The sequence below is a fragment of the Jaculus jaculus genome, chromosome 13 (assembly GCF_020740685.1).
Source record: "Jaculus jaculus isolate mJacJac1 chromosome 13, mJacJac1.mat.Y.cur, whole genome shotgun sequence".
NCBI lineage: Eukaryota > Metazoa > Chordata > Mammalia > Rodentia > Dipodidae > Jaculus > Jaculus jaculus.
In genome coordinates this window covers 24,682,396-24,709,915 of record NC_059114.1, presented here as the reverse complement: position 1 = coordinate 24,709,915, position 27,520 = coordinate 24,682,396, and the positions used below count along the sequence as shown (strand labels likewise).

Here is a 27,520-nt window from a genome sequence, read left to right as displayed (position 1 = left end):
GATAAAAGAGAAACGGAGAGATTGGGTATATCAGGGCCTCCAGATGCATGTGCCACTTTACATCTGGCTTTATGTGGGTACTGGGGAATCAAACTCAGGTTGTCAGGCTTTGCAGGCAAGCACTTTAACCACTGACAATCTCTGCAGCCAGATTAACAGATATTAATGCACTGCTCTTATGTGGTTAAGATGTTACCTTGTGTTAGTGTAGTTCTATTGATGAGTTACGGAACATGGAACAGCCAACAGCACTGTCTTCATACCTAAACCATGCCTATCTAACACATGTATTCTCTGTGGGATACACCATAACCTCGTGTTTAGGAACGCTAGGCAGATATCTAGTATTACGCTTAGGCACTTGGGGATATTTTTGTTTTGAAGGAGGTGATGCTAGGAATTGAACACAAGGTCTCACATATCTATCACTAAAAATCAACAAATGCACAAAAATGCGAAAACCATGTTATTTTAGTTGCTATGGCTTACATAACCTGACATTAACATGAAGGAAGCATTTGTTTTGGCTCACAGTTTCTGAGGTTTCATCCTTGTTCTCTTTGTGTGCTTGGGAAGAACATCCTGGCAGTGGGAGCAGAAGACCTGCACCTCGTTGCAGATAGGAAGCAGAGAGGGAGAAGGGAGTAAGGGGACTGGTTTACCACTGTGAACCATTACTTGGGCTCATGGTTTCAGAAGTGTTGATCCATCACGATGAAGAGGTGTGGCAGACTAGAGCAGTTTGTGTCATGGCATCTAGGAGACAAGTCCAAAAGGAATACAGGAAGGCACCCCAGCAAGATGGAGCCTCCAGGGAAACACAGCGACCTTCAAATTAGACCTATTCCCCACCTCTTTCCACCTTCCAACAATGCTCTCCTATGAATCCAAAAAAATCCAAGGACCAGGCCAGAGCCCTGAAGATCTCATTGTTTCTGGGAGTATCCTCACAAGCCCTGAGGCTGATCTACTAATAACCTAAGCTTTAATTAATGTAGTCACTTGACAAGATCAGCTGTCCCAAGAGGCTTCTGTGCAGATTCTGGCTTTAGAAAAGGGAAGATCAGCCTGGTGTGGTGGTGCACACCTTTAAACCCAACCCTTGGAAGGCAGAAGTAGGTGGCTCACTGTGAGTTCAAGGCCACCCTGAGGCTACATAGTGAATTCCAGGTCAGCCTGGGCTAAAGATCAGGGGCACTGGGCCCACCGTGCTGTGCTCAGTGAGTAGGTACCACTGTTAACCGTGCCGCCGTCCCCACCAACTCCCTCTTGTGTCACGCCCAGCGAGCTTCATGTTACTTGCCTGGTTCCCATAGGCCCTGGTTTGAGATTCTGTCTGTCTCAGAAACCCAGTACCTCCGACCCTATAAAGCTGTGTGCATGTGGCCTGTGCGCACACTACAGAGGCCAGGGGAAGACATTGGGTGCCCTCTGTCACTTTCCCACCTTGTTTCTCAGAGACAGTCACTGAACCTGACGCCCCCTGTTTTTCAGTTAGGTGGCTCCAGTGATCTTTCTGTCTCTGTCCCCCACCCCGACCCCAAGGACTGTAGTTACCAGCATGCACGGCCACACCCAGCCGTTTACATGGATGCTAGGGATTGAACTCAGGTCCTTGTACTTATGCAAGTGCTTTTGCCCACTGAGCCCTATCTCCCTGCCCTAAAGTGATCTTTTCAATTGCTTTCCTCCCCAATATATTACTTATTTGAGAGAAAGGCAGAGAGAATGGGCATGTCAGAGCATCTAACCACTACAAATGAACTCCAGACATGTGCACCACTTTGTGCATTTGGCTTATGTGGGTGCTGGGGAATCAAACCTGGGTCCTTTGGCCTTTGCAGGCAAGTGTCTTAACCAATAAGCCATCTTACCAGCCCTGATCTTTTGTTTTTTGGATTTTTTTTTTTTCCCCCGGGGGAAGGCAGGGTGTTGTTCAAAGTGGGGACTTGCTTTACCCAGGCTGACCTGGAATTCACTATGTAGTCTCAAGATGGCCTCGAACTCATGGCCACCTACTTCTGCCTCCTGAGTACTGAAATTAAAGGCATGCCCCATCTTGCCCAGCTTAAAGTGATATTAGTTAAAATAAAAAGTGAAAGTTAGGTCGGGCCTAATTGTCTCCCTCGAGTCACTTCGCACATATCTGCGTCTCTACATTTATGCATCAGGACCACTCTCGTGAGACGCACTGAGTAGTTCTGGGAAGTGTCTGTGGACTCTAGAATTGTCAGGTCCTTGTAGAATGCAGATCGCCAAGCAGCCCCACTCCAGGAGCTTCTGATTCAGGTTGATATATGAGTCTCTGAAATCTATTTTATTTATTTATTTTTGGTTTTCCAAGGTAGGGTCTTGCTCTAGCTCAGGCTGACCTGGAATTCACTATGTAGTCTCAGGGTGGCCTCGAACTCACAGCAACCCTCTTACCTCTGCCTCCAAAGTGCTGGGATTTAAAGGTGTGCACCACCATGCCTGGCCAGAAATTATTTAATTTTTTGATAATTTTATACATGTATATGATTTTAACCATTTCCACCCCGTTGCCTTCTCTTGTCCCTCTCCCAGTGCAGCTCCCACTGAACCCCTTCCCTCCAACTAGTCTCCTTCTCACTTTCATGTTTTTTGTTCTATTGTTTTAAAATATTTATTTTATGAGAGAGAATCAGAGAGAGAATTGAATGCCAGGGCCTCCAGCCATTGCAGTCAGACTCCAGCTGTGTGGGCCACCTCGTGTGCAAGTATGACCTTGCACACCTTCACCACCTCGTGTGCCTGGCTTACATGGGATCTGGAGAGGCAAACATGGGTCGTTAAGCTCCACGGGCAAGTGCCTTAACCGTTAAGCTGTTTCTCCACCCTGTTTTTATTTTGGGGGGGTTTCCAGTAAGTTTAACTAGGGTTGGTTACCTGAGTGTAGGTGAGGGGTAGTTTACTGGAACATGAGCAACTGTGACTCCCCTCCCCCCAGCAACCACTACCTCAAGGATGGGGCGGGGCCTCATGAGCCACTCCCCCATTCGTTGTGGAGAATTGACAACGAGGCCCGATCTAGACGGGTGACCAGAGCTGCTGTGCATCTGTGTGCAACCATGAGGGCAATAGCCATGCTGGAAGATGGTCTTTCCCAGCACTGGCCCCATCCTCCAGCTCGCATATTCTCTTCTATTATGTTCCCCGAGCCTGGAGAAGGTCTCACATCTTTCTAGTAAGCACCCCAGCTACTCATACTCAGCCCCGCCTCAGGGTTGAGGTGTAGTTCAATGGTAAAGCACTGGCACAGTGTGCTTGAGACCCTGGATTCCGTCCCAAGCACCAAAATGAAGAAGTAAAAACACAGTCTCAGCTGGGTGTGGTGGTGCACACCTTTAATCCAGAACACAGGAGGCAGAGGTAGGAGGATCACTGAGTTTGAGGCCAGTCTGGGACTACAAAGTGAATTCCAGGACAGCCTGGGCTAGAGTGAGGCCCTGCCTTAGGAGAAAAACAAAACAAAACAACACAACAAAAAACAGTCTCTTGGATTCAGCTTTAGTTTCATTTTGGTTACAGTATTTATTAATACATTCACGTGGGTCCAAGTTCAATAGTGAAAAGTTGCTAACCGCTTTCAAAGTCTCCCATTCTCCCCAAATGTGACTATTGTTGCCAATTTATTGTGTTCCCACCTAGTGATATTTTATGTATAAACAGGTGCATCCCCCCACTTTCTTAAACAAAATATGGGCTGGAGAGATGCTCAGTGGTTAAAGGTGTTTCCTTGCAAAGCCTGACGTCCCGTTTGATTCCCCAGTACCATCACAGGGTCAGGTGAATGCACCTGGAGCTCATTTGCAATGACAACAGGCCCTGGCGCGCTCATACTCTCAATTTCCTTTCTCTCTCTTTCTCTCTCTCTTTTTTCTTTTTTTCTTTCTTTCTTGGAAGGTTTTCACTTTAGCACAGGCCGACCTGGAATTTATTATGTAGTCTCAGGGTGGCCTCGAACTCACAGCAATCCTCCTACCTCTGCCTCCCAAGTGCTGGGATCAAAGGTGTGTGCTGTCACACCTGGATTTTTTGGCATTTTGAGGTAGGGTTTCACTGTAGCCCAGGCTGACCTGGAATTCACTATGTAGTCTCAGGGTGGCCTCGAACTCACAGCCATCTTGCTACCTCTGCCTTCTGAGTGCTGGGATTAAAGGCGTCCACCACCATGCTCAGCTCCTCAAAAACAAAAACAAAACCCAAGAAACTGGGCTGGAGAGATGGCTTAGTGGTAAAGTCACTTGACTGTGAGGCCTAAGGATCCAAGTTTAGTTCCCCAGAACCCACGTAAGCCAGATAGATGCACATGGTGGTGCATGTGTCTGGAGTTCATTTCCATTAGAAGCCTTGGTGCCCTATTCTCATAAAAACATTTATTTTTTTTTTAAATAAAAAAAAGAACTGTGACCGAAAAGAGCATATAAATCTAAGGTTAGGCGAGTACTAGAGTGGCTTAGAACCCTCCTGGGACCTCCATTCTTCTGGAGTGGCACATTTGTAACGGAACGCCACACAGGCTGTTGGGGCGTCGCAGGAGGAGGCAAATAAGGCTACCCATGCTGAGCCTGGTAGAGTAAGTGTTCAGTACCTGGTACATGCTGTGGATTCTGTGTCCTGGGGTCAATAGTGCTCATCAAGAGGGAGCACCACACCCTTTGGCAGGTCATCGTGCTTATGACTAGAGCAGAGAAAACCTTGTAGAGTTCATGTCAGTGTGAGTCTTTTTTTTTTTCGAGGTAGGTAGGGTCTTGCTCTAGCTCAGACTGACCTGGAATTCACTATGTAGTCTCAGTTGCCCTCAAACTCATGGCGATCCTCCTACCTCTGCTTCTCAAGTGCTGGGATTAAAGGCGTGTGCCACCATGCCCGGCTTGCGTCACCTTTTTGCAACTGGCTTAGGTGGGATCAGGAGAGAGATTAAACATGGGTCCTTAGGCTTTGTAGGCAAGTGCCTTGACCACTAAGCCGTCTCTCCAGCCCTTGTTTGTTTTTTAAACAATTTTTTTTAATTTTATTTATTTATTTATTTGAGAGCGACAGACACAGAGAGAAAGACAGATAAAGGGAGAGAGAGAGAGAGAACGGGCGCACCAGGGCTTCCAGCCTCTGCAAACGAACTCCAGATGCGTGCACCCCCTTGTGCATCTGGCTAACGTGGGACCTGGGGAACCGAGCCTCGAACCGGGGTCCTTAGGCTTCACAGGCAAGCGCTTAACCACTACGCCATCTCTCCAGCCCCCTTGTTTTTTTTTTTTTTTAATTTTTATTAACATTTTCCATGATTATAAAACATATCCCATGGTAATTCCCTCCCTCCCCCCTTGTTTGTTTTTGAAACAGGGTCTGCGTAAGCGTCCTGCCCTGGAAGTACTATACAGCCCACGCTGGTCTCCAACCCAGTGATCCCCCTGCCTCTACTGTACTGAGTAGTGCACGTATCGAGCCCTTCTATACTGGGGACACTTGCTGAGAGCTCTATAAACATCACGTTTCAAGGCTTTGCTGCAGTTGTGGATTGAGCTGAATATGTCTACATCATGGCGTGTTTAGCAACATCCCTATCTCTAGATACCAGTGACATTCCTCTCCTTACATCGTGACAACCAGAAGTGTCTCTGTGGGCTGGTGACATAGCTCATGGGCAGAGTGGTTGCTTAGTATGCGTGAAGCTCTGGGTCTCTCCCCAGCACCCAGGCATGGGAGGGGGTGCACACATGTAATCCCAGCCCTTAGGAGGAGGTGGAGGCAGGGGATCAGAATTTCAAGGTCATCCTTGGCTACATATCAAATTCAAAGCCAGTCTGAGAGACCCTGTGTCCAAAAAAACCCACCACCAATCATGGAAAATGCTAATAAAATTTTTTTTTTAAATTATAAAAAAAAAAAAAACACCACCCACCACCAGCTGGGTGTGGTGGTGCACGCCTTTAATCTCAGCTCGTGGGAGGCAGAGGTAGGAGGATCGCCATGAGTTGAAGGCCACTCTGAGACTACATAGTAAATTCCAGGTCAGCTTGGGCTACAACAAGACCCTACCTCAAAAAACAAAAAAGGAAAAAAAACAAAAAAAGAAGTGTCTCTAAACAACCAGATGTCCAAGGAGCTGGAGTGAAGAGGACAAAAATTCTCCCTCTGCGGGCGTGCTGGCGCACGGCTTTAATCCCAACACTTGGGAGACAGAGGTAGGAGGACCGCTGTGAGCTGGAGGTCAGCCTGAGACTTACACAGTGAATTCCAGGTCAGCCAGTGAAAGACAGAGAGAGAGAAAGGAGCCCTGGGCATGGGACCTGGCATCCATAGCCCTTAGTACTTCCAGAGGGTTCCTATGTTAGGCTAAGAAAGTGGGGCCCACTTTAGTATCAAACCTTGGAGACCATTGTGGCAGGATGTAGTCTAGCTCTCCTCTTTGGACTGGCTCAGAGAAAAACAAAACAAAACAAAAAACCCCCTGAAGTCACCTCCCCAACTCCCCTGCCCCCTGGGAAATCTGATATCCCACCTTCCCAGCCCCTCGGACACTACAGGTCCTGAGCTAAGGCCACCAGGTGGTTCTTTATTCTCGTGCACTCTCGTATAAAGCCACAGGACCACAGTGTTAACAAGTGAGTACCCGAAGCCAGCCAGGGAGATAAGTAGTGCACTACCCAGTGTCTGCAGGAGTGAGGTGCCCGCTGAGGGAGCCAAGGGTGTGCCCAGGGGGCGGCTCACCCCTCCCGCAGGAGCCGCACAAGTCTGAGCATCTGGTTGACTAGAGCTTGAGTTTCTCCTGAGCTGTGACGCTCTCTGCAGGGAAGAGGATGGCAGCGGAGCTGGCACTGGAGAGAGACTCACGCCCGACCCAGGAGCGGCTGCGGCCTGTGAGAGGACAGGCCACCTGCTTCCAGTTAAGTGCCCACCCCAGCATGCAAGTGGGAAGACCTGGGCAGGGCTGGGCTATACTTAGTGTTGAGAGGTTCCAAAGGGGAGTAGTCCAAAACGAAGAGTTGGACCACAGGAGGCAAAAAAATCCTGCCCTCTCTTGTCCAGCCCTTTGGACACCAGGAGATGGGCACAGCTCGGAGCGCCCATCAGAAGTGGCAGGCACACCTGTCTCCTCACCTTGCATCAGTCTCCTTCTTCCTCTGTCTTTTTGACCATGGCCAAGGCTTCCTTCAGTACACCGTCAGGGTCTAGAATCTCAATCTGTATGGAAGTAGCATAGGAGGTCCAAGTTGGCTTTTGGGGGGAGGCCGTGCTTGAAAACAATATTTTATCTGTTCCCTGGCTTGGGGATACTGGTTTCTGGGTGTGGCTGCAGGGCCCTTGGAGGGTGACTCACCTTAGGAATGGGGAACTGGGTGGGCTCAGGGGCTTCATCACGGCCAAAATCGATCATGGTGCCACACTTGGGCACGTCGTCCACCCAGAAGCCTTTAAATAGCTGACCGTGATCCAGATGGAAGAAATGCCCATGCCCATTCTTCATGCCTCTTTTCCAGTCACCCTCATATCGGTTCCTGTTCTCTGGGGAAAGGACAAGACAGGGAATTGTGGGTGGTGGGCACTTGGAAGCAGCCAGAGCTACTAGGCTGACAGGTGTGTGCCAGATAGCAGAACTGTTCTTGAGCACTTACTAGTCGGTGTCAGCTCCACGAACAGCAATGCACACAAAAAAAGCATCATTTAACCTCATCCACCGCAGAGGATTTATTTTATGATTCTGGTCCGCGGATAGAACTGAGGCACATGCTAGATGCACTAAGTTAAGCCACTGAGCTATAACTACAGCTCGAGTTTTTTGTTGTTTTGTTTTTACAGTGTTGGGGTTGGAACCCAGGGTCCTGGGCAAAAGAGGCGTGTGCTCTACCATTGAGCCGGCTGCACTCCTAGTCCCTGAGGTGGTGGTGGTTTGTTGTTTTTTTTTCCTTTGCTTTTTGGTTTTTTGAGGTAGGGTCTTCCTCTAGCTCAGGCTGACCTGGAATTCACTATGTAGTCTCAGGATGGCCTCGAACTCAAGGTTACTCTCATACCTCTGCCTTCCAAGTGCTGGGATTAAAGGTGTGTGCCACCACGCCCGGCCTATTTTAATTGTTTTAAGACAGCATCTCTTGTAGCCCAGGCTGGCCTCTAACTTGCTATGTAGCTGAGAATGACCTTGAGCTAACTCCTAGTCCTCCTACATCTACTAGGACCATTGCTGGGGGTTGAACTCAGGGCTGTGTGCATGCCAGACGGGCACTCTACCCACTGGATTATATCCCTGAGTTTTATTTTTTGAGACAGGATTTTTGTTGCCCAGGATGGCCTCAAACTCCAGCAGCAGCTTCTGCCTCAGCAGAACAGGCTTATTTGTTAAGGTGTTCTTAGCGGATGCTCACAGAAGGCAGATAGCAGAGCTGAGGGCGTGGGGACAGACAAGTGTCTCAGCTTGTCTGAATCTCACTGGAGGTAGGGATCCTACGTTTTCAGCTCCAAGAAGACACTGGTCTTGCGTGGCAGAGCTAGGTGCGTTCAGCAGGGTCTCAGTGGTCTGCAGGATGGGCGGTGGGGTGGGGGGACTCCAACTCACTCAGGCGCAACATGCCCTGCCCTTCAGGCTTGTCGTTCCACCACTGGCCCTCGTAGATGTCGCCGTTGCTGTAGTACATGCGGCCCCAACCGCAGCGCTGATTGCCGCACCACTCGCCCTCGTAATAGTTCTTCGGGCTGAAAAACTGAATCCCGTATCCCTGCAAACAGGAAGGTGTTCACCACGCGCCCCGCCACTTCCCAGGTACCCAAGGGGCACGCCTGAGCTCCCCCCGCGCCCCTCTCCCCGGCAGCCCACCTCCATCCAAGCAGAGCAGCGCGAGTCCTAATGATCTCAAGCCCTGTGTGTGTCCCTCTGCAGCTGCGGCCCCGCTCCCTCCTCTCTGGTCCTCTCCTCTCTTCGCCCCACCCAACCAACAGCCTTCACATCTGATCACTCAACCCTACTGATGTTGACCCTATTACAGTCAGCTGCCTGGGAGAATCATGAAAAAGTGTCAGCTTTCTCCCTAGAAACATCAGCGTCCAGGCACAGGGAACCAGGCGCTTCTACAGCTCACACTCGGCCGAGGTGGTTGGGTTAAGCAGCCCAAGCGTGCCCTTCGGTACCTGCATTTCTCCCCGTAATCCAGAAGGCTCTTCATCCTTTCCTCCCTCCCTTCCTGCCCGCCCAGGGCAGACAAGTCCTGCCGTTTGGCATCTTCCGTCCTTCTACCTGACCAGCCGCAGCTAGTCCTGTCCGCTCCCTTGCCTCCTGCAAGAAGCCTGCCCTCTATTTTCTAGGCTGGACTTCATGACCTTCCTCTCAGAACTACCCTGGAAGAGCACTATTATTATATTTTTTTTGGGGGGGGGGTTTCAAGGTAGGGTCTCACTCTAGCCCGGGCTGGCCTGGAATTCACTATGGAGTCTCAGGATGGCCTTGAACTCATGACGGTCCTCCTACCTCTGCCTCCTGAGTACTGGGATTAAAGGCGTGTTGCCACCACATCCGCCAAGAGCACTATTCTAACACCCTATTTCATCAAACAGACTCCACAGCATGCTCAGCTGGGTGCTCCCAGCTGCATACTTCACCCCCCTGAGCTTGTCGCCTCATTAGTAAGCCAGGGTGGTGACTGACGCTACAAGCCACCATAACAGTTGATTCAAGGACCACGCGTGTGTTCCCGGCTCACGTGATGGTAGTTGGTCTCCGTGGCCTACACTGAGGACTAGGCCTGGAGTGTGAGCGACTTAAGGGAATCTGCCTGCAGGATAGGTGTCTGTGGGCTGAGGACCTGCCCCCGGCTGGCTTCTACTCTCTTCGTCCTCTTTTTTTTTTTAAACTTATTTGTTTAGAGTTTTTGCATTTTATTTTTGAGTTTTTGAGGTAGGGTCTTGGTCTAACCTCGGCTAACCTGCAATTTACCTTGTAGTCTCAGGGTGGTCTCAAATTCATAGCTCATAGTGATCCTCCTACCTCTGGCTCTCAAGTGCTGGAATTAAGGTGTGTGCCAACTTTGAGCTTTTGACTAGGAGTCTTGGGATCAAACTTGGGGACCCACTGAGTTATTTCCTCAGCCCCCCTTTCCTTTCTTGCTCTATAGCAAAAGGTGTGCCCTCTGTTCTCATACTCCCTGCTTCCTGACCATCCCCACCCTTTTGAGACACGCTCTCTCTAAGTAGTCCAGGCTGGCCTTAAATTCTGCACTTGATCTTATCCAAAAGGCCGGGAAGCCATGCCCTTAAACTCTCTATCCTCTTTTCTCTAGTTCTAGAATGCTGTAGTTACAGGCCTGGGCCACCACACCCTGCTTCCTACTCAGGCCAACAGAAGGGGGATTCTTGGAATGGGGTGCCCGGGGTAAAGAAAGCCAGGAAATGAAGGGGAAGAGGGCGGAGGAGACCTGAATGCCCAAGTCTTCTACCTCCTTGGAGACAGGGTTTAATCGGTTCCTCCCTGGGCCCCCACTCCTCTTGCTTCCTGTTTTCTCAGTTTTGTTCTGAGAAGCCTTGATAATTCTCCCAAGCCTTCCTTGTCCCACCCAACCTGGCTGTAACTCCACCTCCTCCTACAACATGCACTAGAGCATGGGTGAGCACACATGACACACGCACATGCGTGCGCGCGCATGCACGCGCACACACACACAGACACACACATCTCAGTCTGCTCACAAATAGGATATACTGGGAACCACTCACCGATTTCTTATCGCCTTTCCACCAGCCTGAGTAGACTCTCCTGTACTTCCCAGTCTCTGGGTCAGGAAGGCTGAGGGTACCGTAGCCGTCTCGCTTCCCAAACTTCCAGTCCCCTTCATAGATAGCACCTTTCTTCTTCCAGACCTGTGTTCCCTTCCCTGGTGACACACAATTGGGCTGACACTGCAGACAGGACCACCATGAGGTTGGAACTCATGAGCCTATCCAGACCTCAGGGACTCTAACCTTGGGTGGCTTCTCCAGGGCTCCCTCATCTCTAGACTCGGCAGGCAGGAGATCCAGGAAAGTTCCACGCCTACACACAACCGGTGGTGTGCCTTTTGCCAGCAGCCAAACTGATATGGCAAGCCCCAACTAGAGATCCTTTGTTCTATGTGGTACAGCGACACATACTTCTAACCCCAGTGCACGAGAGCCTGAGTCAGGAACATGGGAAGCTCCAGGCCTACCTGGAAAACTCTATCAAAATAAAGATAAGCCTGGCGTGGTGGTGCATGCCTTTAATCCCAGCATTCGGGAGGCAGAGGTAGGAGGATCACTGTGAGTTTGAGGCCACCCTGTAACTGAAGAGTGAATTAATTCCAGGTCAGCCTGGGCTAGAGTGAGACCCTGCCTCAAAAAATAAATAAATAAATAAGTAATAGTGGGCTGGAGAGATGGCTTAGCAGTTAAAGCACTTGCCTGCAAAGCCAAAGGACCCAGGTTCAATTCCCCAGGTCCCATGTAAGCCAGATGCACAAGGTGGCGCATTATCTGGAGTTCATTTGCAGTGGCTGGAGGCCCTGGTGTGCTCATTTTCTCTCTCTCTGTTTCTTTCTTTCTCAAATAAATACATTTCATTTAATTTAAAAAGAAACTAGGAGCCAGGCATGGTGGTGCGCACCTTTAATCCCAGCACTCATGAGGCAGAGGTAGGAGGATCACTGAGAGTTTGAGGCCACCCTGAGTCTAAAGAGTGAATTCCAGGTCAGCCTGGGCTAGAGTGAGACCCTAACTCGAAACAAACAAAAAAAAAAAAATTAGGGGGCTGAGTGTGGTGGTGCACGCCTTTAATCCCAGCACTTGGGAGGCAGAGGTAGGAGGTTTGCAGTGAGTTTGAGGCCACCCTGAAACTACAGAGTGAACTCCAGGTCAGCCTGGGCTACAGTGAGACCCTACCTCAAACAAACAAACAGACGAGCAAAACTTAGGGGACTTCTGGATAAGATGGTGGCATAGTACACACACCAAAGCAGCCTAGGGAAGGAACTAAGCAGAAAAACAGCATGATACACTCTTCTGCCGAAAAGTGAAGGTGTATAAGTTATAATCAACGTCAGCAGAGAAGCAGGATCTTCCAGAAAGGAGGAAACCAGCCAGAGTCCGGCTGAGGTACCGGCGGCCATGGTCTGTGTGCCTGCCTGGTGGGCAGATGCAGAGCTGCGGGAGCAGAAACCAGGTGGAGGGACAGGAGATCACAAATGGGACCAGCCAGGCGTGGTGGCGCACACCTTTAACCCCAGCCCTTGGGAGGCAGAGGTAGGAGGATCACTGTGAGTTTGAGGCCACATAGTGAATTCCAGGTCAACCTGAGTTAGAGTGAGACTCTACCTCAAATTGAAAAAATATATATATATCAAGATACAAAAATCTTTATAAGACAAGAAACACAAAACATCAATATAATCCCATCAAAAACTATAAATCCAGCTGGGCATGGTGGCACATGCCTTTAATCTTGGCACTCGGGAGACAGAGGTAGCAGCATCACTATGAGTTCCAGGCCAACCTGAGACTACATAGTGAATTCCAGGTCAGCTTGGACTAGAGTGAAATCCTACCTTGAAAAAGAAAAAACATACTATAAATCCAACAGAAATGACCCCTGGTGAGAATGCTTTAGATGAAATGCCTGACAAAGATCTCAAAAAAAAATGATTTTTATCTATACTCAAAGAAATCAAAGGAATCAAAAAGAAAACAAGGGTCTGGAGAGATGGCTTAGCTGTTAAGGCGATTGACTGTGAAGCCAAAGGACCTCAGTTTGATTCTTCAGGACCCAAGTAAGCCAGATGCACAAGGTGGCACATGCATCTGGAGTTCGTTTGCAGTGGCTAGAAGCCCTCGTGTGCCTATTCTTTCTCCCTCTCTCTCTCTCTCTTTATCTCCCTCTTTACCTTTTTCCCTCTCTCAAATAAATAAATAAATAAGAAAAAAAAAAAAGAAAGAAAACCAATGGTCCCTGATGTCCCCAAAACATTATAGGCCATTGCCGAGGCCCTTGGTTTCCCACCAGGAATAGATGGTAAGACCCTATTGCTACAGACTCCATATACTTGGGCTGCAAAGTCACTGAGCAATCCTACCCTGTGTGTGTGTGTGTGTGTGTATTTCGTTATTTATTTAAAATGTATGCTGTGGGTCTGGAGAGATGGTTTAGAGGTTAAAGTATTTGCCTGTGAAGCCAAAGGACCCCCAGGTTCAATTCCCCAGTACTAACATAAGCCAGATGCACAAGGTGGAGCATGTGTCTGGAGTTCATTTACAGTGGCTTGGAGGCCCTGTCACACGTGTTCTCTCTCTCATTCTCTTTATCAGCCTCTTTCCTTCTCTCTCAAAATAAATAATAAAATAAAATTTAAAAAAAGTCGGGCATGGTGACACATGCCTTTAATCCCAGCATTCGAGAGGCAGAGATAGGAGAATCACCATGAGTTCAAGGCCACCCTGAGACTACATAGTTCTAGGACAGCCTGAGCTAGAGTGAAACCCTACCTTGAAAAAAAAAAAAAAATATATATATATATATATATGTACATATATATATATATATGTTTGTAAATGTGTGCTATGGAGTTGCAAAGGGGAGAGTGAGGGAAGAGGAAAATTCATGCTTTATTGTCTAAGTTATGGAAATTGTCAATAAATTTTTAAAATATTTTATTTTTATTTATTTATTTGAGAGAAGGGTAGATAGAGATAAAGAACAGGGATGCCAGGGTCTTCAGCCACTACAAATGAACTCCAGCCTCATGTGCCACCTTGTGCATCTGGCAAATGTGGGACCTGGGGAAATGTACCTGGGTCCTTTGGGTTTGCAGTCAAGTGCCTTAACAGCTAAGCCATTTCTCCGGCCCCAATAAAAGAATTAAAAAAAAAGAAAGTGTACTAGCCAGGCCTGGTGGCACACGCCTTTAATCCCAGCACTTGGGAAGCAGAGGTAGGAAGATCACCTAGAGTTCGAGGCCATCCTGCGACTACACAGTGAATTCCAGATCAGCCTGGGCTAGAGCAAGACCCTACCTCAAACCCCCCCCCCAAAAAAAAAAGAAAAGGGAAAAAATGTGTGCTAAGGTGGGCATGGTGGCGCATGCTTTTAATCCCAGTATTTGGGAGGCAGAGGTAGGAGGATCGCCATGAGTTCTAGGTCACCCTGAGATTGCATAGTGAATTCCAGGTCAACCTGGGCTAGAGTGAAACCCTACCTCGAAATTAGTCCTCCTCCTCCCCAAAAATGTGTGCTAAAGGCAGATCCTGTGTCACGTACAGGATTGGGTCAGTTTTGAAGGACATGTTGGACAAGAAAGGGTTGTTTTTTTTTTTTACTCTCTCTCTCTTTTGGATTTTTTTGTTTTGTTTTATTTCTATGAGGTAGGGTCTCACCCTAACACAGGCTGACCTGGAAATCATTGTGTAGTCTCAAGGTGGCCTCAAACTCATGGCAATCCTCCTATCTCTGCCTCCCAAGTGCTGGGATTAAAAGCATGAGCCACCATGCCAGGCTCTGGATTTTTTTTTTTTCTCCTTCTTTTTTTTTTTTTTTTTTTTTTTGGCTTTTCAAGGTAGGGACCCACTCTAGTCCAGGCTGACCTGGAATTCACTAAGTAGTCTCAGGGTGGCCTTGAACTCACAGCGATCCTCCTACCTCTGCCTCCTGAGTGCAGGGATTGAAGGCGTGTGCCACCATGCCCGGCTGAGGATGAATTTTGAGGGGGTGGATGTGTTTATGGGGAGCATGCATGTGTATGAAGCTCCTGCATGCAAGCTCATGTGTTCTGGGAGAGTGTGCGTGTGCACAGAGACACCAGAGGACATCCTCGGGCGTCATCCTTAGGAATGCTGTCTTCCGCCTTTCTGACGGATTCTCCTTGTCCTGGAGCTCACCGATGATGCTAGACTAGCTGGCCAGGAAACTCTAGAAATCCACCTATCTGCCATCTCCAACACTGAGAATATGAGTGCGTGCCAACATGCCTGGCCAGCATTTAGGTGGGTGCTGGGGACTGAACTCAGGTCCTCCTTCTTGTCTGGCAAATACTTTACCAACTGAGCCATCTCTCCAGCCTAAGCTTTTTTATTTTTTAAATGCAGGGTCTCATTGTAGCCCAGGCTGACTTGCAACTCACTCTGTAGTCTCAGGCTGGCCTCAAACTCATAGCCATTATCCTACCTTAGTCTCCTCACTGCTGGGATTATAGGTATGCACAATTATGCCTAGCCCTGGGTAGGTATTTGTTTGTTTGTTTGTTTCTTTTTCGAGGTAGGGTTTCACACTAGTCCAGGCTGACCAGGAACTCATTATGTAGTCTCAGGATGGCCTTGAATTTACAGTGATCCTCCTACCTCTGCCTCCCGAGTTCTGGGATTAAAGGCATGCACCACCACACCCAGCTTCTTTTGGATTTTTGTTTTGATTTTTCTCAAGGTAGGGTCTTACTGTAGCCCAGGCTGACTTGGAACTCACTCTGTAGTCCCAGGCTGGCTTTGAACTCATGACAATCCTCATACCTCTGCCTCCCAAATGCTGAGATCAAAGGTGTGCACCACCATACCCGGCTGTTTTTTTTTAAATATATTTAATATATTTAATATATTTATTTGCTTGTGAGAGAGAGGGAGAGGGAGGGAGAAAATACAGGTCTTCTGCCACTGCACACAAACTCCAGATGCATTCGCACTTTGTGCATCTGGTTTTATATGGGTACTGGCAAGTTGAACCTGGGCCATCAGGCTTTTCTTTTTTTTTTTTTTTTTTAAATTATTTATTTATTTATTTGAGAGCAACAGACACAGAGAGAAAGACAGATAGAGGGAGAGAGAATGGGCGCGCCAGGGCTTCCAGCCTCTGCAAACGAACTCCAGATGCGTGCGCCCCCTTGTGCATCTGGCTAATGTGGGACCTGGGGAACCGAGCCTCGAACCGGGGTCCTTAGGCTTCACAGGCAAGCGCTTAACCGCTAAGCCATCTCTCCAGCCCCCATCAGGCTTTTCAAGTAAGTTCCATTAACCTCTGAACCATCTCTCCAGCCCTGTTTTTGCTTTTCAAAACTAGTCTTATATATCTTAGGCTGGCATCATATTTCTGTGTAGATGAGGATGACCTTGAATGTCTGATTCTTCTGCCTCACCCTCCCGGGTGCTGGGATTACAGGCCTAAACCACCGTGTCTGTTGTTGGAAGGTTTTGGATAGTGCTCCCTGCTACACCCAGCCCTCAAAAGAACACTTCAGAAGTTCTCTTTCTGCTGGAATTGTAGGGATGCCCCACCATGCCCAGCTCTTATCTTTATAAATATGTATTATTTCCATTGAATAGGCTCAGCATCTAGTAGTGACTCACTCGAGACTCTGAGATAGAACTAGGATTCTGTTAGTCCAGGTTTATGAATTCGTATGCATTTAACCCAAGAAGGCAGGAGAGAAGAGTTGGTAAGACACAGACTAGAATTCCAGGACTGGATTGAGAGGCCCTGTCAGATTTTTTGTTTTGGTTTTTCGAGGTTAGGGTCTCACTCTAGCTCAGGCTGACATTGGAATTCACTATGTAGTCTCAGGGTAGCCTTGAACTCACAGAGATCTTCCTACTTCTTCCACCAGTGTGGGGGGACTAAAGGTGTGCGCCCCTCCCCCCCCTCAGAGTTTTGAATAAACACTTTTTTCCCTAATCAGCGTTTACAGTGTATCCCCAGGACCCCTTCGCCCCCTGCTGGTCAGACCGTGAGCCCAGCACAGCAGTTAGGCTTGTGGGAGCTCCAGCCATGTCTGGGCTAAGGAGGGCCTTCCACCTGTACCTCACAGCCCAGACCCTCAACTGCAAGACAGTTTCTGAGGGAGCTGCCCTTTCCTCTTGCCAACCTGCCTCAGGCTTTGCCCTTGTCTCAGGGGTCAGCCACCCAGTTTGGGCCTCAGAGCCCCAACTATGACCTTTTTCTTAGTCTAGGTAGGGTCTCGCTCTAGCCCAGGCTGGCTTTGAACTCACAGTGATCCTCCTACCTCTACCTCCTGAGTGCTGGGATTAAGGTGTGTGCCACCACGCCCAGCTAGGGACTGGTTCGGAAGACCTCTTTGTCCCTTTCTCATCCAGGCCCCTTGCTTAGCTGAAGTCAGGGTGGGAATTGGCTCCAGAAACCCATAGGAGAACCTTGGGCTGCCCTGGCCAGCACTCATCCCCTGGAGGGAGCCTTGGGGTACCACTAATGAACTCTGTACGTTGCCTTTTTTGGTCCCCTCACCCGCCTACTACGGGCCTGTCCCAACAGTCAGCAGGGCTCCCCAGGATCCCCACTCACCGTGTTTCAGGTTGTCCTTCCATTCACCCACGTAGTGGTCACCGTTCACTGCATAGACTTGGTGCCTCAGTCCGTTCTTCTGGGCTTTCTGGTCCCACCCCTTCCACAAGGGCTCGACCTTTTTCGGGCGCTTGAAGACTGGCATGATGTCTGCTTCTGTGGGGCTAGAGAGTGCTGGCAAAAGTTAGGAACATCAGGGGCTCCCAGGGCTTCCTGGGGAGGCCCCAGTCTGAATCTGAGTGCAGCAGGTCATGTGTGTAGTGAGAGTCTGGGGCAGGTGAGCAGCCCTTGATAGGAATCCTTCCGTACTGGACTGACCCTGGACTGTCCCCTTCCTTGCCTTTTACTGGAGCCCTCCTATCTAGGGTGGAATGTGATGGCATAATTGCTTTGGAACCCAGGGTTTATGATGGGGTGAGGAAGAAGCTTGCCCTGGTGTGGGCTGATGGTCACCTGCTTTATGACTACTTCTACTACTACAGAGCAAGTGCTGACCCAAAGCTTGGAGGAGTCCTGTCACCCCTGGGCCCTACTTCATCTGTCTGGTGGCTGGGACAGATGAAGCTCAGGACTGAAGGGTTTCCTGAGATCTTGGGTTTTCGGTGCTAAAGATGGAGAGGTCCCAGGCAAACCAGGACTGTTGATAATCCCTCTACATCCGACTTCTGACCTCTGCCTGAGAACCTGCCCATCCTCTGCTTAGGTTTTCCTACCAGTTCCACCTGGTGGAGTTACAAAGAGACCTCTATCTGTGTTTCTCACTTCCCTGGGATGTCCACAGCAGACATCCATGTCCACGATGTGGTTTGCCTCAGAGGTAATAAAATCAGTCTTGTCCAAATGCGAGGGTTCACCTGTCTCCCCTCAATAAATATAATTATATGCTTCGTGGATCCTGAATCTACACAAACCTATTCTCATTCAGTCTTTTGCCACCTGCACACATGGGTACTGCCAATCAGAATGACCTCAGGGCAGAGCCAGTTCCAGGAAATTATGGTATCCTGGCATCCACCCACAGGGCCAGCCTCAGTGGCACGGCTGAATGGTGGACCTGCGCAGTGCGCAGACTCTACCCTCTCAGAAGGTCCCACTGTTGATTTCTTTCTATACTGTCATGGTTTTAAAATTCTTTTTTTTTTTTTTTTTTTTTGTCTCACTATATAGGAAGGGCTGACCCTGAACTTTAACGTGATCCTCTTGCCTCTGGCTTCTCAGTGCTGATTACAGGTGTGTGCCACCGTGCCCAACTCTTGAAGTTCTTACATTATCTGAGCAAGGGCCCTGTGGCTACATCTTGTACCGTGCCCCCTCCCATTTAGGCAGTCAGTCCAGCATGTGCCCTTCAATGGCTGGATTGTATGGACATCTGGAGTCCCAGTCACCGACCTGCGTTTGCATTGTTTTTGTGTTTCCCTCTCTCTCCCTCTTGTTTTTTTGTTTTGGTTTTTCGAGGTAGGGTTTCACTCTAGCTCAGGTAGACCTGAAATTCACTCTGTATTCTCAGGGTGGCTTCAAACTCATGGCCTCTGTCTCCCGAGTGCTGAGATTAAAGGCGTGTGCCACCACGCTTGGCCTTTAAGGTAGGATCTCACTCTAGTCCAGGCTGGCCTCCTCCTGAGTGACTCCTGACTCCTCAGTGCTGGGATTAAAGGTGTGTGCCACCACACCTAGCTCTTACATGTTTCTCAAGACCTACCTCAATAATATCTTTGCTCCCTGGGATTGGCACCCCTTGGCCTTTCATCCCCCCACCTCCAAACCAAGGTAAGGGTCTCCTCAGTATTTGACACCTGGTAGGCCCTCAGCCAAGTAGAACAAAGGGATGCTGAAATCCAGCACTTGGGAGTCTGAGACAGGAGAATCACTGTGAGTTTGAGGCCACCCTGGACTATATACCTTGTCTCAAAAAGCACCAAAAGAGCCGGGTGTGGTGGCACACGCCTTTAATCCCAGCATTTGGGAGGCAGAGGTAGGAGGATCTTGAGTTCAAGGCCACTCTGAGACTGCATAGTGAATTCCAGGTCAGCCTGGGCTAGAGTGAAACCCTACCTCAAAAAAACAAAAACAGGGCTAGAGAGATGGCTTAGCGGTTAAGCACTTGCCTGTGAAGCCTAAGGACCCTGGTTCAAGGCTCAATTCCCCAGGACCCACAGTAGCCTGATGCACAAGGGGGCGCATGTGTCTGGAGGCCCTGGCATGTCCTTCTCTCTGTCTGTAACTCTCAAATAAATAAATAAAAATGAACAAAAAATTTCTTTAAAAAGCAGGAAACAAACAAACAAACAAGCCAAAAATGAAGAAGAGAAAGAGAAGGAAGATGAGGAGAGAAGGGGGAGGAGGGGAGCCTCACCTTTCTCTTCTTCTCATTCCTACCCTTTCCTCCCTCTACCATTTCTGCCATTTCCTCTATGTATCTTAACCTAGATGGGGTGTGGGGAGAGGGTCACTGCTCTTTGCTCTGGATTGGAACACTGTACCTTAGTGGGGATCTCCAGGAATCTGACTAGGCTCTTTGCCTACACCATGTTTATTTATAGATATTGAGCAAAAAGTGGAAATCCCATTTCCAGGAACCATCAGCCCTAGTATTAATCTTTAATCTTTATATTTAAATTAACTCACATTTAAAAATAGCTTTATGTGCCGGGCCAGATGGCATATGCCTTTAATCCCAGCACTCAGGAGGCAGAGGTAGGAGAATGGTTGTAAGTTCAATGCCAGCCTGAGACTATAGAATACATTTCTTGTGGCCTGGTTTAAAGTGAGACTCTACCTAAAAAAAAAAAAAAAAAAAAAAAAGATACGGGCTAGAGAGAAGGCTCAGCAGTTAAGGCACCTGCAAATCCAGGTTCAATTTCCCAGTACCCAGGTAACACCAGATGCATAAAGTGGTGCACGTGTCTGGAGTTTGTTTGCAGTGCTAGAGGCCCTGGCATGCCCATTTTCTCTTTCCCTCATAAATAAATAAAATGATTTGAAATATAATAAAATAAATATTTTACTTAAAAATATAAAATATGGATATATTTGTTGGGCATGGTAGCTATAATCTAAACTCTTGGGAGGTAGAGACAGGAGGACTGCTACAAGTTCAAGACCATCCTGGTCTACTTCGTGAGTTTCAGGCCTGTCACACAGTGTTACATTGTGAGACTGTCTCAAAAAAAAAAAAAAAAAAGCAAAATTAACACAAAAATGGATACATTTATCTAAAAAGACCTTCCATATCTTTACAATGAGAGGAAAAGTACCAGGCACTCTAAAGTAAAGATTAAACTATAAGAATTTAAGAACCAGGTTCTTACAGTTCTGAAGAGATGGCTTATCAGTTAAGGCACCTGCCTGTGAAGCCTAAGGGCATAGATTTGATTCCCGGAACCCATGTAAGTCAGAAGCATATGGTGGCACATGCATCTAGGGTTCGTTTGCAGTGGCTGGGGGGCCTGGTGCAACTCATTCTCTCATAAATAAGTAAATAAAATTAAAATTAAAAAAAAAAATGGACATGGTTGCACATGTCTTTAATCCCAGCACAGGGGAGGTAGGAGGATTGCCTTGAGTTTGAGGCCACCCTAAGACTACATAGTGAGTTCTAGGTCAGCCTGGGCTAGAGTGAAACCCTACCTCTTAAAATCAAGAAAAAGAAAAGAAAAGACAAGAGAAGAGGGCTGGAGAGATGGCTTAGTGGTTAAGGTGCATGCCTGTGAAGCCTAAGGGCCCAGGTTCGATTCTTCAGGTCCCACATACTCCAGATGCACATGGTAGCACATGCGTCTGCGTTTGTTTGCAATGGCTAGAGGCCATGGCGCGTGCATTCTCACTCTCTCTCTCCCTCTCTCTGTCTCTAATAAATAAATAACAATAAGTCTTATTTTTTTTTTTTAAAAAAAAGGGCTGTAGGGATGGCTTAGCGGTTAAGGCATTTGCCTGCAAAGCCAAAGGACCCAGATTTGATTCCCCAGGACCCATGTTAGCCAGCTGCACAAGGGGGCACACAGGTCTGGAGTTCCTCTGCAGTGGCTGGAGGTCCTGGTGTGCCCATTCTCTCTCTCTCTTTCCTTCTTTCTCTGTTAAATAAATAAACAAATAAATAAATAAATAAATAAATAAATAAATAAATAAAATATTTTAGTTTTTTTTTCATTTTTATTTATTTATTTGAGAATGACAGACAGACACAGAGAGAAAGAGGCAGATAGATAGAGAATGGGCACACCAGGGCCTCCAGCCACTGTAAACGAACTCCAGACGCATGCGCCCCCTTGTGCATCTGGCTAACGTGGGTCCTGGTGAATCTAGCCTCGAACCGGGGTCCTTAGGCTTCACAGGCAAGCACTTAACCGCTAAGCCATCTCTCCAGCCAAAAAATATTTTAAAAAATACAAATTCAATAGGCCGGAGAGGCAGCTTAGAGATGCCTGTGAAGCCTAAGGACCCAGGTTCAGTTCCCCAAACCCCCACATAAGCCACATGCACATAGTAGTGCCTGTGTCTGGAGTTTGTTTGTAGTGTCTAGAGACCCTGGTGCACCCATTCTCTGTCTTAATGAATAAATAATAAAATATTTTAAAATAATAGTAGTAATAATAAAAGAACCAGCGCAAAGTCTTACCTAAGTAGGATGGTTTATAGTTGACGCGGCTCCAAGGTCTCGGTTAAAATGAGTGGTGAGCACGCATGAGGAGAGGTGGTGATGACTCAGTAGCTTCAAAGTGACACTTTCTGGAACTGCAAAAGAACCCAGTCTCGGGTCGGGCTGGCACACGACCCAGGGCCCTGGTGCATGCTAGGCAACCACTGGGCTTCCCCTCCAGCACGGGGCTCCGGTCAAGTACCTAACGTCCGTCCACTTGGCCCTCACCTTCCAGAACACAGATGCTGCTTAATGCAAGGGCTGCGGAAATGAAGAAGGCTTGCAAACCTGCTCAGGTTGATTTTATCCTCAGAACCGATGCAGATCGCAGGGGTCGTTGGAGAGCTGCCGATCAGTTCCCAGCTCCAGTCTACCTAAGCTCACCTGGCTCACCTGCGGGCCGGCCGCGGCTCTCCAGTTCAGCCAGCAACTGGCTTTGCGCGCGGTCCCGGCCCAGCGGGGTTGCTATGGCAACGCGCGGCCCAACAAGCGAACCGCAGTGCCCGCCCCTCCCTGCGGAGACCTGGGAGCCGCGACGTTTAAGCGCAAGCCAAAACGCATAGGGTTTTTAGCTTTTTTTTTTTTTTTTTTTTTTTTTTTTCCGAGGTACGGTCTCGCTCTAAAATCCTGACTGGCCTGGAATTCCCTATGTAGTCTCAGGCTGGCCTCGAACTCCCATCGATCTTCTTACCTGTGCTGGGATTAAAGGTTTACGCCACCACGCCCGGCTATTTTAATCCCAGCACTGGGGAGGCTGAGGGAGGAGAACCCCTGTGAGTTCAAAGCCAGTCTGGGGCTACAGAGTAGGTTCCAGGTCAGCCTGGGCTAGGGTGCGACCTTGTCTCTGAAACAGCAGCAGCAACAACGGACGTTCATGTCTTTGAGAGAGAGGAGATAAAGGGAACGCTAGGGCCTCTGGCCACCGCGGACGAACTCCAGACAGATGCATGCGCCCCGAGCCTTCCACGGCTGCTGGGGTATCCAGCCCGGCCAGCAGAGGCCGTCCTGTTCTTTCGGGACTATTCCAGATGTGCCTCCGACAGGGGTGCGTGTGCTCACAGCCGGCTCACTGGATAGGAGACCAGCCGGGTCCTGCGCAGAGCTGCCGGTCCGCAGATTCCTTCTCCCCCTCTTCGCCGCTCCGCGGGAGGGGCCCTCCTGCCAGCTGGGCTCCTAGTGTAAAGCGGCGGTGCTGGGCCTTTGGGAGGCGCAGACAGGGGAGGGAGAAGCCGGCGTGTTTCTGCCCCCACCTCCTGCCCCCTTAAGTGCTGTGTCTGGCCTGCAGGTCATTCGTGACCTCAGAGATCTGGCCTTACCACTTCCCACCGCACCCAACTCTGTCTCTTTAGCCCTGGGAATAGTGGTGGCTTCTTGCAGACGAGGTGGGGGGCATTTAATTTTCCTCTGCTGTTTCTTTTTCTGTGTTCTTGCATGCATGCATGTGTGTGTGTAGTATGTGGGTTGGTGTGTCAGGTGTGGTGTATGCACATGTGTGTGCAGAGGCATGCCACGTGCATGAGTGCGACCACCAGAAGAGAACTTGGGGTGAACTTGGCGTGGTCTTGTCTATCGCTCAACCATGTAGTACTTGGGGTGGAGCTTAAACTGGGATTGCCTTTTGTTTGGTCTTCCTCAGCAATTCTCTGGTCTCTGCCCACTGGGAACTGGGGTTACAAATGTGCATGATCATGGTCAGACCAAAAATCTGACCATCCCCAGATTTTTACATGGGTTCTGGGGGAATTGAACTCCAGCATTGTCAGGTCCCTCATGCTTAAGGGATAAGTAAGTGCTCTTACCTGCTTGTGGGCTTTTCAAAAAATATGGAGAGATAGCTCAGTAGTTAGGGTGCTTGCCTGCAAAACCTAAGGAACTGGGTTTGATTCCCCAGTACCTATATAAAGCCAAATGCACAAGGTGGCACATTCATCTGGAGTTTATTTGCAGTGGCTACAGGCCCTGACATCACCATCTCTCTCCTTCTCTCTCTTCTCTTTCTCTCTCTTCTCTTTTTCTCTCTCTCTCAAATAAACAAACAAACAAACAAACAAGCCAGGTGTGGTGGCACATACCTTTAATCCCAGCACTCAGGAGGCAGAGGTAGAGGGATCGCTGTGAGTTTAAGGTCAGCCTCAGCGGGAGCAAGACCCTACCTTGAAAAACCAAAAACCAAACAACAGCAGCAACAACAACAACAAAAAAAAACCCAAAAGCCAAATAAATATTTTAAAAATAGTTCATTTATTTATTTGAGAGAAAGAGAATGGGTGTGCCAGAGTCTCTGCCACTGCAAAACAAGTGCAGACATATGTACCACTTTGTGTGCTGGTTATTATGTGGGTAGAAGGAAATGAACTGGGACCATTAGGCTTTGCAAGCAAGTGCCTTTAATTGCTGAACTGCCTCTTCAGCTCTTTGGTGTTATTTATTATTATTATTTTTTGAGGTAGGGTCTCAATCTACCCCAGGTTGACCTGGAATTCACTGTGTAGTCTCTGGGCAGTCTCATATTCAAGGCAATCCTCCTACCTATGCCTCCTGAGTGGTAGGATTAAACGCATGCATCACCAAGCCTAACTTCCTTTATATTTTTTTTTTCTTTATCCCTTTGGATGAAAAAAATAGGGGGGAAGTCACACACATTAGGAACTCATGATGCCAAGCTCCTGAGGAGGAACTTTGGTATATTTTTAAGGATAACTAGCACCTTTGTAACCAGTTATACATGATTTGTTTTTGCTTCTCTTTGTTTATTTTTAAATTTATTTTTAAAATATTTTATTTATTTATTTTATTTATTTATTTATTTATTTATTTATTTATTTATTTATGAGAGAGAGAAAGAGACAGAGACAGATAGAGAATGGGTGTGCCAGAGCTTCCAGCCATTGCAATTGAATTCCAGAAGCATGTGCCTCCTTGGGCATCTGGCTGTGTGGGTACTGGGGAATCCAACCCAGGTCCTTAGGCTTTGCAGACAAGTGCCTTAACCGTCAAGTCATCTCTCTAACCCTTAACTTATTTTTTTAAATATTTTATTTATTTATTTATCAGAGAGAGAAAGAGACAAAAACGTAGAGAAAGAGAGAGAGAATGGGTGTAGCAGGGCCTCCAGACACTGCAAATGACCTCCAGATGCAAGTGGTACCTTGTGTGTCTGTTTTTATGTGGGCACTGGGGAATCGAACTAGGGTCCTTTGGCTTTGCAGGCAAGTGCCTTAACCATTAAGTCATCTCTCCAGACCCTTAATTTCTTTCTTTTCTTTTCCTTTTTTTTTTTTAGAGGTAGCATTTCACACTAGTCTGGGCTGACCTGGAATTCACTCTAGACTCAGGGTGGCCTCAAACTCATGGTGATCCACCTCCCTCTGCCTCCCAAGTGCTGGGACTAAAGGCGTGCGCCACCATGCTTGTCTCCTTAATTTACTTTTTTAGATGAGGACTCACTATATAACACTGGCTGGCTTGGAACTCACTATGTAGACCAGGCTTGCCTTGAACTCATATTGATCCTCTTGCCTCTACCTCCCAGTTGCTAGGATTAGAATATGTACCACCATGCCCAACAAACCTCCTACATATTAAATTTCTTTTGTTACCTGGTATCCTATGCCTATAATCCTATCCCTTGGGAGACTGAGACATGTCACTGATCATTTAATATCATCCTGGGCTATATAGTGAGTTCCAGCCACCCTGAATTATATAGTAAGACCATGTTTCATAATAATAATGACTTTTGTTCAGCTACCTGCACTGGATTTGGGTTTTCTTTTTGTTTTTATTTTTCCTTTTAAAAAGTTTTAAAATTTTATTTGAGATATAGAGAGATAGAGAGAAAGAGGCAGATAGAGAATGGGTGCACTAGGGCCTATAGCCACTGCAAATGAACTCCAGACATATGCACCACCTTGTGCATCTGGCTTATGTGGGTACTAGGGAATTGAACCTGGGTCCTTAGGCTTTGTAGGTATGCGCCTTAACCACTAAGCCATCTCTCTAACTCTGGGTTTTCTTTTTAAAAATAATTATTTATTGGTGGGCTAGAGAGAGACTGCTTAGTAGATAAGGCGCTTGCCTGCAAAGCCTAATGAGCTAGGTTTGAATTTTTTTGCTTGTTTTTTCTTTGGTTTTTCAAGGGAGGATCTTTTTCCAGCTCAGGGTGACTTGAAATTCACTCTGTAATCTCAGGCTGGCCTTGAACTCATGGCAATCCTTCTACCTCAGCTTCCCAAATGCTTGGATTAAAGGCATGTGCCACCACACCTGGCCTGTTTCTTGTTGTTGCTTTTTTTCAAGGTAAGGTCTCACTGTAGCCCAGGCTGGCCTGGAATTCACCAGGTAGTCTCAAAGTAGCGTCGAACTCAACAGCTATCCTCCTACCTCTGCCTCCTGAGTGTTGGCATTAAAGGCATGTGCTACCATGCCCAGCTAATGACCTGGGTTTGATTCCCCAGTACCCACATAAACGCAGATGCACAAAGTGGTACATGTGTCTGGAGATTATTTGCAGAGGCTAGAGGCCCTGGGGCATGCCAATTCTGTCTCTCTCTCTTTCTCCCTATTTGCAAATTAATAAATAATTTTTAAATTATTGATTTGTTTGTGAAAGACAGAGAGATGGAATGGGCACACCAGGGTCTCTTGCAGCTGCAAATGAAGTCCAAAACCATGCATCACATTGTGTATCTGACTTTAGGTGGATACTGGGGAATCGCCCCAGGACTAGTAGATTTTTGGAAGCAAGTGCCTTAACCACTGAGCCGTCTCCCTAGCCCTGGATTTGGGTTTTCTTACTATAACTTGACTGCTAGAGCGGTGTGGTCAGGGACCAATACTACCAAATACCCCCTGGTGAGATGGTTGCCACGTGGTGCAGGTGCCCAGGGCCCGGCTCAGCGTTGGCAGCCATGCTGCTGATTTTAGTCCTGTGTGTTGGTTCACCTTCTCCTGAGTGCCCTGCTTCTTCAGCTCAGCTTCTTTGAGGACCAAACTGCTCCCATTCCTCAGTTCCTTGAGCTACCTACCACTTCTGTCCAGTAGGGACCTGCAAGGGCCTGGAAACTGAGCCCTTCCAGGGAAGCCCAACTGGTGACCTTGGTTTGGGAATGTGAAGGGACATGCTTCAAGTCTGTACAAACTGGTGCAGTGTGGTGATTCACCCCTGTAATCCCAGTACCTAGGAGGTTCAGTAGGAGCATCCCTTCAAGCTTGAGACCAGCCTAGGCTACAGAGTGAGTCCCTGCTCAAAAAAACAGCAATAGGGGCTGGAGAGATGGCTTAGCAGTTGAAGCGTTTGCTTGCAAAGTCAAAGGACCCAGAGGTTCGACTCCCCAGGACCCACATAATACAGATGCACAAGGGGGCGCATGCATCTGGAGTTCGTTTGCAGTGGCTGGAGGCCCTGGCATGTCCATTCTCTCCTCTCTCTCTCTACCTGCCTATTTCTGTGTGTGTCTCTCTCTCAAATTAATAAATAAAAATAAAATATTACAAAAACAGTAATAGGCCACAAAAAGAAAACAACAACAACAACAAAACCAACAGTTAGGGCTGGAGAGATGTCAGTGGTGAAGACACTTGCATGTAAAGCCTAA

At 48.0% G+C, this 27,520-nt stretch overlaps 1 protein-coding gene across 5 annotated transcripts; it reads right to left on the bottom strand.

The window, feature by feature from the left end:
- Positions 1-651: 651 nt before the first annotated feature.
- Positions 652-22,285, bottom strand: Morn3 (MORN repeat containing 3). Of its 5 annotated transcripts, none has more exons than XM_045132939.1 (8): positions 22,152-22,285; positions 21,903-22,018; positions 17,288-17,451; positions 10,720-10,877; positions 8,573-8,732; positions 7,343-7,527; positions 7,123-7,206; positions 652-756 (listed from the first exon to the last, which is right to left on the bottom strand). In XM_045132939.1, the coding sequence occupies exons 3-7, from the start codon at positions 17,430-17,432 to the stop codon at positions 7,129-7,131; spliced, it is 726 nt and encodes a 241-aa protein (XP_044988874.1). In that variant the 5' UTR covers positions 17,433-17,451; positions 21,903-22,018; positions 22,152-22,285; the 3' UTR covers positions 652-756; positions 7,123-7,128. The 5 variants fall into 5 exon arrangements, with proteins under 5 accessions (XP_044988874.1, XP_044988873.1, XP_044988872.1 ...); XM_045132938.1 differs by lacking the exon at positions 652-756 and adding an exon at positions 6,565-6,879; XM_045132937.1 differs by lacking the exon at positions 652-756 and having other exon boundaries at positions 6,871-7,206.
- Positions 22,286-27,520: the final 5,235 nt, after the last annotated feature.

Excerpts from the sequence above, each read along its gene's own strand:
- Morn3 (XM_045132939.1), bottom strand. The coding sequence starts at position 17,432 with ATGCCAGTCTTCAAGCGCCCGAAAAAGGTCGAGCCCTTGTGGAAGGGG. Across the intron at positions 8,733-10,719 it reads GGAAAGGCGATAAGAAATCG|GGATACGGGATTCAGTTTTT; the intron begins GTGAGTGGTTCC and ends TCCTGTTTGCAG. Across the intron at positions 7,207-7,342 it reads CCCAGTTCCCCATTCCTAAG|ATTGAGATTCTAGACCCTGA; the intron begins GTGAGTCACCCT and ends ACTTCCATACAG.